Here is a 10,932-nt window from a genome sequence, read left to right on the forward strand (position 1 = left end):
ACTAGATTAAGACTCGCACCTTGCGCGGGATAAAAATTATATATAAAAATTATTTTATGTATTATATGTTCTTACATATTATGAAATAATAAATATATATTGAATAATTAAAAGTCAGTAACTATTACATATATAATTAAATTGGTGCGAACGTATAAATCAATTTTATTAATCCAAACAATTTTTTAAAATTTTTTGATAGGATATGTAATTAAATTTAAATGATATTAACATATATAGTATATTTTTAATATTAATGTCTATATATTTTTTTTTTAAATGATGCTTTCTACTCATATATTTTTTTGATCATTTGTATCTTTAATAGCAAAAACTTTAATTTACTGATAACAAAATTTTCATTGTGGGATTAATAATTTTAGTAATTGATAATTTTAAAAGAATTTATCAATGTTAGTTCAAAACTTTTATCAAAAAAAATTATTCAAAGTAAATTTTGAAACTAAAATATTTATTTATTCAATATGGTTTATAGTTTAATTTAGAATGATATATATACATATATATTTTAAATCTTAATGATTAATTAAATTAGACTTTTACTTATATGATTTTGTAATTATTTGTATTTTGTCATAACAAAAATTTTAAACCATGTATCGCAAAATTTGAATGTGAGACTTTTAACAGTTTTAGTAATTTATAGTCATTTTTTAAAATTCAAAATATAAAATATACAGAAAAATCTAAATTTTTATAATATGGTTATTGTGTTTTTTAAAAGTTATTTTAATAGTTTTAAATTAAACAAATTTGATAGAAGATACATTTTTTTTATCAGATCTTTATTATTCAAAATCATTAATTGTCATATATACTTTATCCACATTAGGTAATTTCGTAATCTTTATTTAAGGAAATAATAAATGACATTAATAATGAATTTATGGTTGGTTTAATAAAAAGTTTATTATATAATTAGATGGACCAACCTATTTCTCTAGTAATTCTAAGAATCATCCTAGTGATGACATGTGGCTACAAAAAAATGTTGTAATGTTTCACAAATAATATATAGGGGATTAACAGCATGAAAGGTGTAAAGTAGGTTTTGAAGCCACCATTCAAACTTAAATAATTAAAAAAAATAAAGTATTTATCTCTGTAACATACTACAAAACTAGGTATTCTTCATGCAAATAAATTTTTTTTTGGCAAATTAATTTAAAGTTATGGAATTGTTACTTTTTTTCTAAACAACTCATATCAGTCAAGGTCGGAAAGTGAAGGGGAGAGAGGGGGGTGGGGGGTAAATAAAATAGGGACCATTTTACAATTTAGCAAACGATTGGGGGTAAATCATGATTTCACAGAGATCTATTTTTCTGCACAGGTCTCTATTTTCTCTTTCTGGATATTAATGTAAACAAATAGACAGTTCAGTGGAAAAAAAAAAAGACTTGGGGAAACGAGTAGAGTCCAGTAAGAGAACAACACTAGGGACAAAGAGAGAAGAAGATTCATGTCTGAAGCTCAATTGGTCTGAAAACTCTTCAAAGTTTGGTCCTTTCCTCTTTTTATTTCCATATCTTAGCATCTCCGATCTCTCTCTCTCTTCTTAAAGCATTTTGGACCAAAAGAGAGAAGCAGCTGAAGCTACAGTTTTGCAGGTGATGAACATTGAACACTACTTTCTCTTCTTTGAATTAGCTTTCAAATGATCCTCTCACAGACTATTTGGTAAGAGATTTGATGTGTTTAATATACCTAAAATTTAAATCAATTTTTTTATGCATTATTATGCTGCAGAAAGTACAAATCTTTTAGAGTTTGGTTTAAATATTATGTTTACTCTCCTCTGAAAATTAGACATCTGTTTCTTTTTGGATTGTTATTAAGCTTGAAGATTCAGCCAAAAACTTTTAATAATAATTTTTCCAGGAAAAAATGCAAAGCGTTTCTCTGTTGTTTTCTTTTAAAGAAAATTATTTTCTGTGGCTTAAATTCAAATTTGTTTTGCTTCTTTTTTTTCTCTTCTTAAAGATCTGTTATAGCTATTTTGGGGAAAATACACCTAATAAAACCAGAACCCACCGTTAACTAAATGACAGATAATGTTATTTTCTCCCACCAAAGATTCCAAAATTTGAAGACATTAAAAAATTCTAAAAATTTATGACTTGACAACTAAAATAGATTTATGTGGGATTTAGAAACGTACTTTCTTTGCTTGTAACTTGGTTTATCTTTGTGATTAGATTGAAACTTATCTTGACTGTGAACAGTTTTTTCTTTTTAATGTTTGTCTTGTTGCATTGGTTTGGTGGTAGTGTGGTAGTTAGTTTCAGATGGAGTCTCTTTGAAGCTAGTGTAGTTTTAGTTTGTTAGGTCTTTTCTGTATACTTGCTTAAGTTTTGTACTTCGGTTGAGTTTGTTGTATATGCTGCTTATGATAATATCTTATAATACAGATTTGTGTGTGTGTTTCTTGCTTCTTTCTCACACACACATACAGACTTTCTTATTTACCAGGCTCTTCTTCAAAGGGAGTGTTTTCAAACTCTAATCACAAACAATGCAGACTCCAAAACCGAGGTGATAATAATAACAATCCTCACTCTTGTCCACAGCTTTTCCCTGTTCTGTTCTTTTACTGTCTTTGTTATGGTCACTGGGACTGAGTTGTTGGTTGTTTTTTCATTGTGATTATGATAGGCCTGGATCGTTAGAGGTGCCTCAGAAGAAGTCTCCTACAGCAACTCCTAGAACTGCTCGTAAGCTCAAAACTGCAGATGCTGACCCTGTTTCATCTCCCAACCCGAAAATCAGGACGCCTAAAACACAGAGCCCAAAAGTAGTTGCTGATCGCCGTTCTCCAAAAGCCCCTGTAAATGAGGTACTAGTAGTAGCTTTTACAAAAGGCTTTTCTTGATCGTTACCTATATGCTTTGACTCATACTTGTCTCAGTTATGGACCGTTCACTAAATTAGTACTGCAGAGAGCTTCATACTCAATTTAGTCAATTATGGTTCTGCTTCATGCTAAAGTATCTCTTTGGTGTTTGTGTATTTTTTCTTACAACTAAATGAACCCTTGAAAGTTGTTAAGTCTGGAACAATAATGTATAGTTTGTACCATGGTTCTAAAATCGGTCTAGGTGCAAATCGTCCTAGCCGAAAAGATTTTCGAATTTATTAGACTCAAATCGATTGAACCATTCTAAATCGGTTTTAATCGATCTAAATTAGTCTAATCTGTTAAATTAAGTAATAAAGTTAGTACAAGTCCACAAACTTTGTCTTTTTGTTTTGTTTTGCATATCTAATTTTGATAATTTAATAATTAAACCCCAAAAACTAAATATATCTTTTATAAATTAAAATATATATATATAATTGAGTTGTTTTGTATTTGTTGTTGTTCATGCATGCAAGATTCAGAAGAGACGAACATGGGGAACACCAGAAGCAGCGGCATCTCAGCTATCTCAGCTGCAAGAGGAGCTAAAGAAGGCCAAGGAACAGCTAACCGCTTCAGAAGCTTCCAAGAACAAAGCTCAAGACGAAGCAAACGAAACAAAACAGCAGCTAGCAGAGATCAACGCCTCAGAGGACTCAAGAATCGACGAGCTCCGCAAACTCTCCCAAGAGCGAGACAAAGCGTGGCAGTCCGAACTCGAAGCAATGCAGAGACAGCACACCATGGACTCCGCCGCGCTAGCTTCCGCGATGAGCGAGGTACAGAAACTCAAAGCGCAGGTGTCTGAATCCGAGTCAGTTAGGATGGAACTTAAAGAGGCGCTGTCTCTCGTCGAGGAGCTTAGAGTTGAGGTGTACGACGCAAAGGAAGGAGAAGCTAAGGCGCATGAGGTTGTTTCAGCGACTGAGAAGCAGTTGGAGATAGCGAACTTGACTCTTGAGATGCTGCGTTCGGATGGGATGAAGATGTCTGAAGCTTGCAACGCCCTTACGACCGAGCTAGAGCAGTGTAGATCCGAGGTGAAGTCGCTGGAGGAGCTTGTGAGACAGCTGGAGGAAGAACGAGGTAGCACTAATGAGGAGGATGATTCAGAGATAAACGCTGCGAGGGAAGAGATTAGTCAGCTGAAGAATGCAGTGGAAGTGACTGAGAGAAGGTATCACGAAGAGTATATACAAAGCACGTTGCAGATACGAAGCGCTTATGAGCAAGTGGAGGTTGTCAAGTCCGGATACGCGGAGAGAGAGGCTGAGTTAGATGAAGAGCTGAAGAGAATTAAAGCTGAGAGAGAGGCTTTGCATGAACGTTTGATGGATAAAGAAGCTAAGCTGAGGATACTGGTTGATGAGAACGAGTTACTCAACTTGAAAATCAAAGAAGCTGAGGAGGTTAGGGGGGAGAACAAGAAGGTGGAGAGTGATATGATGGAGCTGAGAGGGAATCTAATGGACAAGGAGATGGAGCTGCAGAGTCTAAGGAGCGAGATGGAGAAGATGGGGAGGGAGAAGGAGGAAGCCTTGGAGAGGGTTGGGAGTTTGAGTGAGGAAGCTGATAAGAGCGGGAAGAGAGCGGAGAACGCGAGGGAACAGCTAGGAGCAGCGCAAGTGACTAACACGGAGCTAGAAGGTGAGCTTAGGAGACTTAAGGTTCAGTGTGATCAGTGGAGGAAAGCGGCTGAAGCTGCAGCTTCTATGCTCTCTGGTGGTAACAACAACAGTAACGGTAATGGGAAGTATGTGGAGAGAACGGGGTCGCTGGAGAGTCCGTTGAGGAGGAATGTGAACATGATGTCTCCTTATAGAGATGAAACTGATGATGACTTGTCTTCTTCGCCGAAGAAGAAGAATGGGAGTATGCTTAAGAAGTTTGGTGTGTTGTTGAAGAAGAGTCAGAAGTGATTAACTGAAGTCAGAACAAAAAAAAATCTATCATTGTTGTCTTTAATTTTCGCTTTGTTGTTTTTTCTTTAAGTTTCAATGTGTAGACATGTTTTAGTTCCCTAAGCTGTATTGTGAACTGCTTTAGCTTCTTTGTCTATGTGACTAAGCTCAAACTCTGATCAACATTTATGAAGCTGAACTTTGGTTGTTTACTTGGAACGCAACAACAGAATTAGGCCTGCGGTTTTGAACCAAACCAAGCCATTCGGGTACAAGTTTGGTTCAATTCTGACAGGTTTATAAAAAAATTTGGTTTATGATTTGGTAATCGGATATTTCGGTTTTTCAAGGAAAAAAAAAGATTCTAACTAAACAAACCTAATTAACCAAAATTTCAAAACAAATTAACCAAGAAACAAATTAGCCGACCTAGCCAAAATTACCCAAATTTAATCAATTTTAACCAAATTTTCAACCAAAGTATAATCAAAATAAAAAATTTCGGTTAGTTTCAATAAAAAAATATTAAAAAACCAACTTTTTGGTCAAACTGAACTATCCGAAAACCAAACTACTTGAACGCACGTGCCTAAACAGAATAATAGTATAGAAAAGCCAGTCAAAGGTTAAAGTAAAACATGAGTGAAAGTGATGCATCTGTACAAAAGCTGAATCCTGCAACTACCTAGCTTTTGGCTGCAACACAGACTCATCAATAGCCACAAAGTTCTGCGAACCAGCCAAGTCATGCATTCCCATGTTGAGAGACGACGAATGCGCCGAGCTCCTAGAAAACTCATCTGATAAGCCTCCTCTGGCGGCCAAAGCTTCCTTCTCAATCCTTATAGCGTCTTGAATATCTTTCTGCACCTCAGACATGGAGGGTCTCATGTTCCCGTGAGGTCTCACACAGAGCAACGCCTTCTCTGCTATCTTCCACATTGACTGGAGACTGTAATCATCTTCAGCTAGTGCTGGATCAATGATCCCTCTGATGTCCCCGTTCTCTATATGCATCTTGGCCTACACAAACCAAACCGAATCCACTTTAAAGACCGGTAATAATCTCTTTTTGGACCCGAAGCTCTAATACCATTTTAAATTTTCTGAACTTTCCACTTAAAACCAATTAGTGATAAACATTTCTATGGGATCTCAACAAACAAAAACCGAAAAGCAAGAAAATAAAATAAAATGCAACTAACCCATTGGACTATGTTTCTGCAGTTGGCTCCGAAGTTTTCATTAGAAATGGCTTCTTGGCCTGATATAAGCTCAAGAAGAATGACTCCAAAGCTGTATACGTCACTCTTCTCCGTTAACTGTTGCGATATATAGTACCTTAAAACAACATTAATGTTAGTGTCAAGTTAAAGATATGTGGCGTTAGTTATGCGTCTATAGCTTACTCAGGGTCTAGATATCCAACTGTGCCACGGACAATGCTGGAGACATGTGAGGCTCCATCAACTGCGAACTTGGACAAACCGAAGTCTGAAACCTTTGCCCTATTGTGTTTATCTAGTAAGATGTTACTTGTCTTGAGATCTCTGTGTATGATCGCTGGTACACACCCTGTGTGTAGATACTCAATCCCTCTGGCTGCATCTTCAGCTATCTCAAGCCGTTTAATCCAACCGATTCTCCTCTCTCGTGGTACCACACTGTAGAGATGCTCCTTCAAAGTCCCGTTGTGCATGAACTCATACACAAGCATGTTTCTTCCCTCTTCTTCGCAATAACCAAGAAACTGCACTAGGTTTCTATGATGTATCCTTGACAGTAATGTAACCTGAACAAAACTCTTGTTACATCCTAAGCAAAAACAAAACCTTGATACTTGTGGTTTAAGGCATGTGTATAATACCTCGTTTGCGAACTCTTTCTTTCCCTGGAAAGAGTTATTACCAAGAACTTTAACAGCAATCTCCTTCCCCTCTCGTGTTTTCCCGTAGTACACAATCCCAAAACCTCCCGAACCAATCCTCTTCTCAAACTTCTTTGTGGCTTCCTCTATCTCATATAGTGTGAAGCACTGTGCAGCGTCTCCGTGTGCATCACTCAGGGTAGATGATGCTCTTTGAACATGCAAGGGACGGTTCGTTAACTCGGCCGAAGTTTTCCTCTTGCTGTTCTTGTTAGCTTTGCACAACCAGATGCAAGAAAAGATTGTGGCGATAAGAAGAACACAAGCACCAAATGATGCACCAATGATGACACCTAGCTTCTTCCCTTTATCTCCACGTTCTTTAAGGTTAAGGTTACCAGTTACGCTGCAAACACACAAAGATAGAGGAACTTATAAGCTACTAATAGTGTTTAAAGCAGCTTAACTCTGTACTTGAAAGGGACAAGATACTTACTTCGAGTACACGTTTTTGAGGCGTGATGGTATTGTCCCACTTAACATATTGTTCTGCAGGTACCTGCAACACTCAATGCAGGTTAAGGTGCGGTGCACACAAATGTATTTTCCACCATATCAAGAAGTCTAAGTAGCTTACACTTCCGTCAGATTTGGTAGTTTAGCCAACGGGGAAGGGATCTTTCCGATTAGTCGGTTGTTCTCGAGGTGTCTGCCACATAAAAACAATCCATATAAAAACCAATAGACACTACAAAATCCGGAAGAGAGTGTTTTGTTTTCTTTTTTACATTATCTTCAGGTTTGTGCACCGAGAGAAATCTGGTATTTGACCCGTTAGAGAGTTCCCATCAAGCCACCTGCCATCGACAAAAGTTGAAACATCAATAACAAACCCAAAGATACAACAAGAGTCCCAAGAGATAAGTACACTTACAACTCAACCAAACCAGTTAACTTTGTCAAGTCAGATGGTATCTCTCCTGTCATGTTCTTATTCGACAGCTTTCTGCAGTTAACAACAGGCAAAGGAAAATAAGTGAACCATAACATAGTCAAAAATCATCTAAGCAGCACCCAGAAGGCTTAAAATCTGATTTATACGACTTAAATCGTTTTTAAACCTTTCTAAATCGGTTTAAACTGTTCTAAAGGTGTTTAAATCTGTTTTAAATCGATCTAAATTAGTAGAAATCTGTTAAAGTAAGTAAATAATGTAAGTACAAATTCATAAATTAGTCTAATTTATTTTATTTTGATAATTCATCAAAATAATTTTGTAACTAAACTCAAAAACTAAAATATCAATATATATACTAAACAAATCATAGTTTTGTTACTGCCCTGACGATTTGTTGAACATTGGTTGAAACATATGTGCAAATTCTACTGAGCAAGCAGGGATAGACATCCTTACACGGCAACAACTCTTGGTTGCGGATCCGAGTTACATACCACCCACGACCACGGTGAAGGTAAACATGGATCACCACCTTCCTGACCCCATTCGGTTGAAGAATACAGAGACGCCACATTAGCCATAACAGTTGCTGCATCACAAGCAATCATTTTAGATTCATCAAATGTGAGCACCACAACACTAAGAATGCAAAACTCACCATCTACTGAACCATCCGTCTTCTCCAGATACTTACAAATCTCCATAGCATTCAGAATAGGCCCTCTAGATGAATCAGCCGTCTTCGCGAACCGAAAGTTGAGCACGTAAGGAAGGGTTATGTTATAGTACCCAGGCTCATAAACCTTGAACGCTCTCTGAGTGTTCTCCCTTATGTTAACAATCGCTTTGCTATAGTCAGGCTGGTCAGGCAGAACCAACCTGAACTTCCTCGACTTGTCATCAGCCAAATCCTCAATCTCAGCGAAGTAAGTGAACGCCCAGCCGTAGCCAGGGAACCCCTCGAGGTTCATCCTGTAAGTTAAAGACCCGTTGGTCCCCACCACGGCCGTCTGCATAACCTTCTCCGGCGGTCTATCGTTGCCACCTGCTTCAATAGCCAGTGCGGTGGACACACGCTTGGTCCCAGCAGCCACGTCGACGAGATAGTTAGCTCTTTTGACAAGATCAGACTCCCATATTCTATCGTAGGGATCGTCTGGATACCGTACAGGATCTTCAGTCTCTGCGCCGAAGTTAATCCGAGCAGCCACGCTTAGATGGAACCTGTCTTCGTACTCGGTTAAGTACATTGAGCCGTTTAGCTGTCTGAGCTCGAGTGTTGAGATAAACGGCTGTCCTGTAGTGGCGTTTGACAGACAAACGCTAACGCTAGGAGCTAAAGCGAGGAACACGAGCTCTGCCTTTTCGATGAGGTTGGCGTCTGAGATGACGACGGTGGTCCAGTGAGTGGCTCCGAGGGAGATGTCGAACTTGGGGTACACGTTGTTGTTGTCGAAGTTGCCGTAGAGGAAAGTGGCTCTGATGAGGTAACGGTTACGGCTTGTGACGTTGAGTGTGTAGCAGTATTTTCTTGAATCTTCGGCGGGGAAGTGTCTTAGAGTTGTGTACTGTGTTTTGGTTTGGTTAAGGGAAGAGATTGTAGCGGTTGTGCCGAAGAGGAGGTGAGTGTCTGGTGACCATTTGAGTCCGAGTTCGTCGGTGAATGGCTCTGCGCCTCCACAGTCCAAGCTCACAAAACCTGCCCTTATCAACAAGAACAAGTAAAGTTTCATTCTTTATGTTAGAATTGAGTTCAAATCTCATAAAGACTCCATCTTTATAATCACAAAACCTGCCCTTATCAACAACAATAACAACAAATAAAGTTTCATACTTTATGATAGAATTGACTTCAAATCCAACAAAGACTCAATCTTTTTCTCTACTTGAATTCAACTAAACATACAAACACCAAAGCTCTTGAGATTTGTGATTCAAAGGAAAGTTTTTTCTAAGACCCTTGTTATGTTTACATCCATTACAAGTAAGAACACATCAGAAAGTGCTCCAAAAAAAAAGACAATTACCTGGAGATTGGGCAGATGAAGAAGTGAAGAGACAAGTGGAAACTAGCAGACACAACAGAAGCAGTGTGTCTCTCACCATCTCCCTGCTCTGAAGAACACGCTTTTGCAACAGTTTTACATAAAAAATGGCGATAAATAAAGAAAAAAATGAATGTGATTTCAAAAAAGTGGAAGAAAAAAAAAATGTGGTCTCAGAGACAGAAAACCTGAAGTTAAACTACTTCTCTAACTTGTCTTAAAATTCTTAAGAGAGGGAACTAATGATAAACGAGAAAACGAGAAAACGAGTGTGGAAGCGTGAAGAGATGAGTTTTGTTTCTTCTTTGTGAAGTGTCTTTGCTTTTTTTTTAAGGGGAGGAGCTTGCATAGCAGTGGGAGGAGAAAGAGATAGAGGTTAAAGGTGGAATGTGGGGTCCATCTTGGACCTGACTCTCTACTAGCTTCAAGTTTTAAGCTACATCTAACGGTTCATATGGCTTTTAATTTTAATCTAATGGTCCAGATCCTTGCGCAGTTAATGTGTGGTCAACTTTCCATGTTGTTAGAGGATTATCAATCATAAACAGTGTCGTTATATTTCCGGATTTTAATAAGCGACATTCTCTGAATCTCTGCAGTTTTTAAATCATGATATCTGTTTTAGAAAAAAATAGTGTGTTTTATTCAACCAGGGAAAATAATAAAATTCTATAACTACGTGATTCTGATACGCTAAAAATGAATGTGATCGATATCTTGATTATCTCGAAATTCAGTTTTTATTCAGATATACTTGACTTTATTCTTTATTTGATTTTGGTCAAGATACTTGACTAATTTTGCCAACAGTTAGATAGAAATGTAAGATTTTGTTCGAATAAATTTAAATTTCTTAAAATAATATTTGATGTTATCTCTATATGATATTTTAAGTAATTACTAGAGTTTGACCCGTGCGACGGGGTGTTTGTTTTAAGAGAATTGACAAATGAAATTTTTTTATAATGTAAAAATATGTAATGATTGCACAAACATGTATGGATGTTTGTTCGATTTCTAATATATAACATTAGTGATAAATCAATGGTTTTCAATTTTCTGTAATTTGGTTTTGTTCATATTGTAATTGAATATTCAACCAATCAAAATAATATTTATATAACATATTCGTCCATTATTTTTTAACTACATTAAAATTATATATTTATCTATAAATTAAACCATCAATTAGTATGTTTATGTATATTAAATTTGTATGTCAAATTAAATAATAAAAACAT

General features: G+C 36.8%; 2 protein-coding genes across 7 annotated transcripts; one reads left to right on the forward strand and one right to left on the reverse strand.

Moving 5' to 3' along the window:
• Window positions 1–1,375: 1,375 nt before the first annotated feature.
• Window positions 1,376–5,033, forward strand: LOC106388518 (interactor of constitutive active ROPs 2, chloroplastic). 6 transcript variants are annotated; one of them, XM_013828607.3, is made up of 4 exons: window positions 1,376–1,631; window positions 2,477–2,556; window positions 2,677–2,857; window positions 3,403–5,033. In XM_013828607.3, the coding sequence occupies exons 2-4, from the start codon at window positions 2,537–2,539 to the stop codon at window positions 4,837–4,839; spliced, it is 1,638 nt and encodes a 545-aa protein (XP_013684061.1). In that variant the 5' UTR covers window positions 1,376–1,631; window positions 2,477–2,536; the 3' UTR covers window positions 4,840–5,033. The 6 variants fall into 6 exon arrangements, with proteins under 6 accessions (XP_013684061.1, XP_013684057.1, XP_013684058.1 ...); XM_013828603.3 differs by having other exon boundaries at window positions 1,377–1,631; window positions 3,397–5,033; XM_013828604.3 differs by having other exon boundaries at window positions 1,379–1,631; window positions 2,433–2,556; window positions 3,397–5,033.
• Window positions 5,034–5,407: 374 nt separating this feature from the next.
• On the reverse strand, window positions 5,408–10,045 carry LOC106388516 (probable LRR receptor-like serine/threonine-protein kinase At1g67720). Its single transcript, XM_013828602.3, has 11 exons — window positions 9,674–10,045; window positions 8,305–9,345; window positions 8,103–8,235; window positions 7,623–7,694; window positions 7,477–7,545; window positions 7,326–7,397; window positions 7,185–7,247; window positions 6,689–7,094; window positions 6,231–6,613; window positions 6,027–6,162; window positions 5,408–5,844 (listed from the first exon to the last, which is right to left on the reverse strand). Exons 1-11 carry the CDS (start codon window positions 9,750–9,752, stop codon window positions 5,503–5,505), a joined length of 2,796 nt encoding a protein of 931 aa, XP_013684056.2. The 5' UTR covers window positions 9,753–10,045; the 3' UTR covers window positions 5,408–5,502.
• Window positions 10,046–10,932: the final 887 nt, after the last annotated feature.

This window comes from Brassica napus, chromosome C4 (genome assembly GCF_020379485.1).
Source record: "Brassica napus cultivar Da-Ae chromosome C4, Da-Ae, whole genome shotgun sequence".
Taxonomy (NCBI): domain Eukaryota; kingdom Viridiplantae; phylum Streptophyta; class Magnoliopsida; order Brassicales; family Brassicaceae; genus Brassica; species Brassica napus.

Bases quoted from the DNA above. Each gene is read 5' to 3' on its own strand.
- LOC106388518 (XM_013828603.3), top strand. From the start codon at position 2,537: ATGCAGACTCCAAAACCGAG. The intron at 2,557-2,676 runs GTGATAATAATA...TGATTATGATAG, and splicing joins ATGCAGACTCCAAAACCGAG to GCCTGGATCGTTAGAGGTGC. The intron at 2,858-3,396 runs GTACTAGTAGTA...CATGCATGCAAG, and splicing joins CAAAAGCCCCTGTAAATGAG to ATTCAGAAGAGACGAACATG.
- LOC106388516 (XM_013828602.3), bottom strand. From the start codon at position 9,752: ATGGTGAGAGACACACTGCTTCTGTTGTGTCTGCTAGTTTCCACTTGT. The intron at 6,614-6,688 runs GTATTATACACA...AGTTTTGTTCAG, and splicing joins AGAAAGAGTTCGCAAACGAG to GTTACATTACTGTCAAGGAT. The intron at 5,845-6,026 runs GTTAGTTGCATT...TGGTTTGTGTAG, and splicing joins GCAGAAACATAGTCCAATGG to GCCAAGATGCATATAGAGAA.